The following is a 6,844-nucleotide window of genomic DNA, read 5'->3' as shown; positions in this document are numbered from 1 at the left end:
ACCACCAGCCCCGGCATCTCCCACCCAAGGTATTCCATGGCATCCATCCCAAATGCATCGAACAACGTCCCAAAGATAGCCCAGAAGACATTCCAGACACACCTCCCCCCACCCCTCCCCCGCCGCCCCCCTCCGGTAGGCTGATACCGGCGACACGACAATCTAATTCACAGGCTTGAACCACAAATTGCCATCATTCGCATCAGGATACAGCGTCCGCCAAGTCAACTGCATTTCATTCATAGCAGGGGGGAACTTGGTATTATATTTGGCGGGGGGCAGCTTGAGACGCGGAATGTCCGGATTGACGAACTGGTCGAAAACCAAATTACGGTAGTCGCCTTTCTTGGGGCGGAACCCCGCATTGCCGAGCGGCATGTCGTTGATTTCGTGGTCATGGTAGTAGATTTTCTCGGACGGCAAGGGCGGCGGTGGTCCGGGAGGTAGGTTGTTCGGGTCACCTCCAGCGGCGGCGAGGGCGGCGTCTCGTCGTGCTCGTTTGACTCGTCGGATGGCGAGCTGGAGACCTCTGTGGGTCTCGTCCATCAATTCGACTTGGCTGGGTCGGTTGGCTGGGTCTGGGTCGAGACATCGGTGGATCAAGCGCCGGAGTCGGCTGCTGTATGTCCCGGGGACTTTTGTGCGTACTTTGGAGATCTGGTGGTTTCCGTTCTGTCGGTATTTGGCGTAGTGTTTTGCCCGGGTGTCCATTAGTTTGCAGGTCCGACAGAGTGTGGCGACGGAGTACATTGTTGCGCCGACGCCGTAGACCTGGTGATAAGATGTTGGTTAGTTGGTTGGACTTGGAAATGCAACTTGTGCTAGACAGAAGGGGACTTTGGGTAAGAGATCAAGTGGTTGTGACTCTGCGAGTTCAGACCACAAGAAAGATGACGAGCATAGACAATGGGCAAATTCGGCTGAAACTTACATTCAACGAGTGGTCGAAACATATGTCGTCCAGGACAGTGTGGGTCGCGTTGTCTTCGCGCTGGGCCTGTTTGGCACGCTTGAAGTCGACCCGCTTGCCACGCCGATCGTGCGTCCTGAGAACAGCGCCGTTAGGTGGAATCCTCCACTCTGCGCCATAGAAGAGTTGCTCCTATATTCCGCTTGTTAGCTCGGTTTCTTTCCGACGAGGTTGAAAGGGGGAAGAAATGTCTTCTGTGCTTACCGTTGGCTTGTATGCCGTGGTCCCTCGCCACCAAAAATTGTCCGGATTCCTTAAGTCACTGCGACCAGTGTATTCTGACATGCCGAAGTCGGAGATTTTGGGATTGGGAAAGTCGAGTCCTTCCTCTCCAAGACCCATAGCGAGGAGAGTGTTTTGTGGTTTCAAGTCCATATGAAGACAGTAGAGCCCTTCAGCGTCGTCTGCGACAAATTGCTGAAAGGCATCTTCCTCTAAACCCAAGGTGTCAACCGGAGGGGGTTGACGAAGTGCTTCGCATCCCACCGCAAGGCTGTGGAATATGTGCCACACGAAAACTTCGGGAAAGTATTGGTCCCAGGCACGGTACAGACGTCGGAGATGCTCCAGAGACCCATGGGGGCAGAACTCGAGATACATGCGAATGCGACCTCTTTTGTCGGTTCTGGTGTCTGATATGTACTTGTACCGGCGCAAGTGTGGGGCAGCACGTTCGTCTTTTTGGTTGAGATCCCGCTGAATCACCGCCTCTCTGAGCAGTCGAGGTTTGTTGTGGCCGGCGTTAATTTCGTCGGATATTCGAGACCTCTTGCTCTTTGTCCAATTCACTTGTTTGACTGCCACTTCGTCAAGCATCATGTTGTTGGCGTCTCGACGCTCCCAAAGCCCGACCAGGCCATATGTCCCGGAACCCAGCAGTCTGACTGGTCCCCACTCATCATCTTTGTCAAAATCCTCGTCGAACCATGGTCGTTGCATCATGAAAGCTCTACCATCGGCTTCATACCCAAAGGCTCCTCTCTCTTGCCTGGCGTCAAACCATTGCAGGTTGACGTCCCTTCCAGGCACTCTGAGATCAGCGTTTGCAGGGTCATAGTCGATGCGGTAATTTTCAAAGTCAGGACTCTCCGCGGGGTCGACATCGTCTGGAAGGGCGTTCAGGTCCATGCTGACAACTTGGGTAGACTGATGCGGATCAATGCAAAAGTTGCGAGAACAAGAATGATGACCAACAAAATAGTCTAGAAACTCAATACCGCTGGTATGCTTGGATAATGAGGCGACATCTGGAAGACTGATGGGCTGAGAAATGAAGAGAGATTTCCGCCCTTAAGGACTTCCGCACGCGTCGACGAAGATTTGGAGACAAAGAGGTATTGTTCAAAAAGTCGCTGTAGCTTTCATGGGTAGGAAACAGAGCCAAGATGAAAGATGGCTGCCGCCGACGGATATCACAGTGTGATCTTACCTTGTTCGAATTGCCTGGTGGCTGCAGGTGGCCAGCCTGAGACGACTCACGATCTCCTTATTACCTTTTGCATAGTAGCAGATTCGCTCCAGGGACTTACTCTGCGCGTCCTTATTGTCCTTACCGGCCGGCTCTGCATCTTTACAGCTGTTGAATAACAGGATTTTCATGGTTGTGTGCATCCGCCTAAGAACAAAGGGATTTATTGCATTGTCGTCGGATCAAAGAACAGGCCCAACCGCATCGGGATTAGTGCTCGTTCAAAGCCCAGCACGTGACTTTTGATCAAGGAAGGTTTAGCGAATGGGTTTCCTGACCGTCCCGGCATGTTGCCGGTGACTTCAAGTCATGAAATCCTCGGTGGCATTCATAGGGTCGTGATAATACCTTTCAGTGCCTCGAGTATACGGCAGGGACACTGCGAAGCCGGCTGAAGTTTACCTGAATAACCCTGGCATCATTACGACGATACCCTGGCTGCGTTGCATCGTGAATACCGACCACGGCTGCATCACAGCAAGCCTGAACCTGGTAGGTCCATACATGCCCGATTGATGGAATGCGGAGAACTGCCAGTATCAGTTATCATGGGCGGGAAGTTTAAGAGTGACGGAGGTCAATCAACCTTAAGTCCACTTGCTTGTGCTCAGATGTCTTGCGTTGTTCCTTCAGTTCAATTCAACGTTTGTATCCAGGCCGATCAGTTTCTTGCATTTCTAGACGAGCCTACTGAAGGGTTATCATCCCCGTCATAGCGCCTAACTGCCTAACCTCATCCCCTACAGCAGATCACAGCAGATTGGTTCAATATGGCTATCGAAGGAGTCCCCGAGCAGATGCTCGCAGTACAAATCGTCGAGGTAAGAACATCAGTTGGGAGCGCCTGCCATGGCGGCCATAAGTGGGATATCTACTGAAGGATGGGCAATGCAGTTCAACAAACCATACAAGATCCACAAGATACCAACCCCGACAGAACTCAAGGAACATGAAATGCTGCTCAAAACCGTTGTCGCGTCTCTCTGCCACACCGACTCCATGGTAATGGAAGGCAAATTCCCCACCAAACTGCCCTGCATTGCCTCTCACGAAGGTACAGGCATCGTCAAGGCAGTAGGATCTAAAGTGGCCAATTTCAAGATTGGCGACCGAGTCATGTCCGGCGTGCCCAAGAACCAATGCGGCACGTGCTACAATTGCAAGGGCCCCAACGACTGGCATCAATATTGCGAGAACGCGGAAGGGCACATCGGCGTGTTCATCGATGGTGCCTTTGCCGAGTATCATGTCGTCGACAGCAGAACCAGTTGCCACATTCCCGATAAAGTCAGCTTTGCCAGTGCTGCTCCTCTTGCCTGCGCGGGATGTACCATCTATCGAGCCCTTATAGTCAGCGAGGTGAAGCAAGAAGATTGGCTTGCGATTGTGGGTGCCGGTGGCGGGTTAGGCCACCTCGGGATACAATTTGCAATTGCGAAGGGGATCAATGTCGTAGCCATCGACGCTCGCGACGAGGCGCTTGAGCTTTGCCAAAAGGCTGGCGCAAAGCACATTTTGGATGCGAGGGAGGGGAAGGACAAAATCGTTCAAAAGGGTCAATCCCTCACAGATGGCTTGGGCGTGCACGCCGCGATCAATGTAAGCGAACACGCGACAGCGGCTGACACGGCATGTTCGGTGACACGCATGCATGGCACCATGGTGCAGGTGGCTCAGCCGGAGAGGGTGTGCGTGGCTTTCCAGCACCTTATTTTCCGCGACATTCGTATCAAAGGGACATTGATTGCGGGACAGGACTACAGCCAGCAAATGCTGGACGACGTGGCGAGGTATGGTATCAAGGTCGAGACCAACTTGTTCTACGGGTTGGAGGAGGTGCCGAAGATGGTGGAGCTGGCGCATTCGGGTAAGATGAAGGGCAAGGCCGTGTGCGTGGTTGACCAGGCCGAGTTTGAGAAGGAGAAGGGGACAATTTAGCAGTTATCAGACTGCGTTATGTGCTCTTTGAATAGCCTAGTCCTAGCTAGGATCAGTGTCTTTTGATACCGGGTAGAAGACATAGCTCGAGTTGGATACCTACATACAACAACAATGTACCTGGCAACTCTCATCGAACGGACCAGACTTCTCAGTAGAAATGGAAGGAAGGTCTGGCGAGGCGGGCGCGTCGTTCTGTCTCCGCAGTTTCGCGGGGTAAATTCGAGTTCGAGTTCAGGATCAAAAGTGGCATTCGATCTGGATCTGGATCTGATCTGCAACTGGACGTTGATTCTGCTCACAGACCGAAAGAGACATTTCTTAAGTGCCAGTGAGCTGCTTTTGCGCACCCGCCGACTAGATTCGACAGTCTGTATCAGCTTACACAATAAAGTCGAACGACAAACATGTCGTCCTCGAGCACCGCCGGCCCACCGGCGACAGAGCTACCACTACCCACCGACGCAAGTCTATCCCACGGCAGCCTCGCCGACCTCCTCCCATCCCACTTCACGACCGAAATCACAGCCTGGCTAGCCGAAGACACACCATCATTCGACTACGGTGGGTTCGTCGTTGGCTCCGAACCACGGACAGCGCAACTCCTTTGCAAATCGGCCGGGGTGCTCGCAGGAATCCAATTCTTTGACGAAGTATTTCGCCAGCTCGACTGCACAGTGGAATGGCACTACTCAGAGGGAAGCTATTTGGACCCAGCCGGAAGTAACGGCAAGATCAAAGTGGCTACCGTCCGGGGCCCGACGCGCAAACTTCTTCTCGGTGAGCGAGTGGCGCTGAACACGTTGGCGAGATGTAGCGGCGTGGCCACCAAGAGCCGGAAAATGTTGGATCTAGTCCGCAAGGCAGGGTACACGGGCGTTCTAGCCGGGACGCGCAAGACGACACCCGGGTTCAGACTGGTGGAGAAATACGGCATGTTGGTTGGTGGTATTGATGGCCATCGTCACGACTTGAGTAGCATGATCATGCTCAAGGACAACCATATCTGGGCCAAGGGCAGTATCACGAATGCCGTCAAGGCTGCGCGTGCGGTCGGCGGGTTCGCTCTCAAGATCGAAGTCGAGGTTCAGTCTGAGAAGGATGCCGACGAGGCCATCGAGGCTGGTGCCGATGTGGTCATGCTCGACAACTTTGATGGCGAGGGACTCAAAATTGCTGCGAGAAGTTTGAAGGATCGATGGCGTGGAAAGAGGTCTGTTCTGCTGGAGAGCAGTGGTGGGCTGACGGAGGACAATGTCACGCAGTATATCAACAACGGTATGTCTAAGTGTGGACTTGTCGCTGAAGAGGAGAGGATTCTATTTACTGACTTAACTTCACAGATATCGACATTATATCCACCAGTGCGGTCCATCAGGGCGTGCCGCACGTAGACTTTTCTCTCAAAATTGATCATTGATTCATGCTCTCCTGTCTCTGTCCCACTAGCCGAAACCTGATTGTGATGCTTTAGTCATGGTTTCACTCTCTGTGTGCCCGCGCCTCAGAACGGGATCGGGTTCTCATGACCTTGGATTAGGTAGGTTATTCAAACGAGACCCGTGATCCCCTTGATGATAGTCGGAAGCGCAATCAACGTCACTCCATTGGCCTCAATGCAGTAAGAATACACTCCCTTTTTCCCCCTTTTTTCCCATCTTTGTCCTGCTCTATCTACCCTTTTTGTCAGGGGCAGCACCAGCCACTATTCTCCCACCACCACCACCTCTTCCTTCTCCTTCAACTTCTTCTTTTTCCAGACGGCTCAATTTCCTCATCTCCAACCACCAACCCACCCAGACCAAAACCAAATGCCCCAAAAACACCCCCCTCTGCGGTGCCCCCGTCCCAAACTCCGGATCAACCCATTTGGTGCCAGGGTACATGATTGCCGAAATCCCTGTTATCCAGTATAGACTTCCGACTAGGGCGGCGGAGGTGATGGAATCTTTTGCCAACGCCACAGAAAAACCGTCTTTGTTGGCGTCAATGTTACTGCCTGGGCCTGACGGCGAAGACGTCGCCTGCGGCTTAGGCGGCTTCCTCCAAGTGAAATATAGTGTCAACAACCCCAACACCAACCCCATCGACATGGTCTGTCCATTGTGGAACCGCGCGTGAGGTGGCCATTTGGGGTTTTTGACGTGTGTCTCGTTCCAGTCGGCGATGTAGCATGAGATGCTCGTGCTGAGTGAGACGAGGGTTAGGAGGAGTCGGCCTGGTGAAATGGTGAGGGTGGATGGAGATGAGGAAGACATTTTGTGAACTGTAGTTCAAGTTCAAGTTCAGAGTGTGGAATCGGATAGAGGACTGAGTTTGAAACGGAGAAGAGAAGCGGAAGGCTACCGGCCGGCTGAAATGGGGTAGGGTGATTGGTGATTGGTGATGGGTACTCGGTGGTCGGAGTGACACTTTGATATAGGTTGATGGCTGATCTTTCAATGGCGAACGATGTTGTTTTTTGTAAT

General features: G+C 52.8%; 4 protein-coding genes across 4 annotated transcripts; 2 read left to right on the top strand and 2 right to left on the bottom strand.

The window, feature by feature from the left end:
• Positions 1–162: 162 nt before the first annotated feature.
• HMPREF1120_02319 (uncharacterized protein) lies at positions 163–2,098 on the bottom strand (the record flags this gene model as incomplete). The annotated part of the gene is made up of 3 exons (XM_009156357.1): positions 163–771; positions 932–1,102; positions 1,175–2,098. 3 exons carry the CDS (start codon positions 2,096–2,098, stop codon positions 163–165), a joined length of 1,704 nt encoding a protein of 567 aa, XP_009154605.1.
• Positions 2,099–2,762: 664 nt separating this feature from the next.
• HMPREF1120_02318 (alcohol dehydrogenase) lies at positions 2,763–4,509 on the top strand. Its single transcript, XM_009156356.1, has 3 exons — positions 2,763–2,930; positions 3,185–3,259; positions 3,333–4,509. Exons 2-3 carry the CDS (start codon positions 3,209–3,211, stop codon positions 4,374–4,376), a joined length of 1,095 nt encoding a protein of 364 aa, XP_009154604.1. The 5' UTR covers positions 2,763–2,930; positions 3,185–3,208; the 3' UTR covers positions 4,377–4,509.
• An 89-nt stretch (positions 4,510–4,598) lies between these two features.
• On the top strand, positions 4,599–6,088 carry HMPREF1120_02317 (nicotinate-nucleotide diphosphorylase (carboxylating)). Its single transcript, XM_009156355.1, has 2 exons — positions 4,599–5,654; positions 5,720–6,088. The coding sequence occupies exons 1-2, from the start codon at positions 4,784–4,786 to the stop codon at positions 5,794–5,796; spliced, it is 948 nt and encodes a 315-aa protein (XP_009154603.1). The 5' UTR covers positions 4,599–4,783; the 3' UTR covers positions 5,797–6,088.
• On the bottom strand, positions 6,047–6,634 carry HMPREF1120_02316 (uncharacterized protein; the record flags this gene model as incomplete). The annotated part of the gene is made up of 1 exon (XM_009156354.1): positions 6,047–6,634. One exon carries the CDS (start codon positions 6,632–6,634, stop codon positions 6,047–6,049), a length of 588 nt encoding a protein of 195 aa, XP_009154602.1.
• Between the last annotated feature and the right edge of the window lie 210 nt (positions 6,635–6,844).

This window comes from Exophiala dermatitidis, assembly GCF_000230625.1.
Source record: "Exophiala dermatitidis NIH/UT8656 unplaced genomic scaffold supercont1.2, whole genome shotgun sequence".
NCBI lineage: Eukaryota > Fungi > Ascomycota > Eurotiomycetes > Chaetothyriales > Herpotrichiellaceae > Exophiala > Exophiala dermatitidis.
The sequence above is the reverse complement of the archived record's forward strand: the minus strand, read 5'-3'. Positions and strand labels throughout refer to the sequence as shown.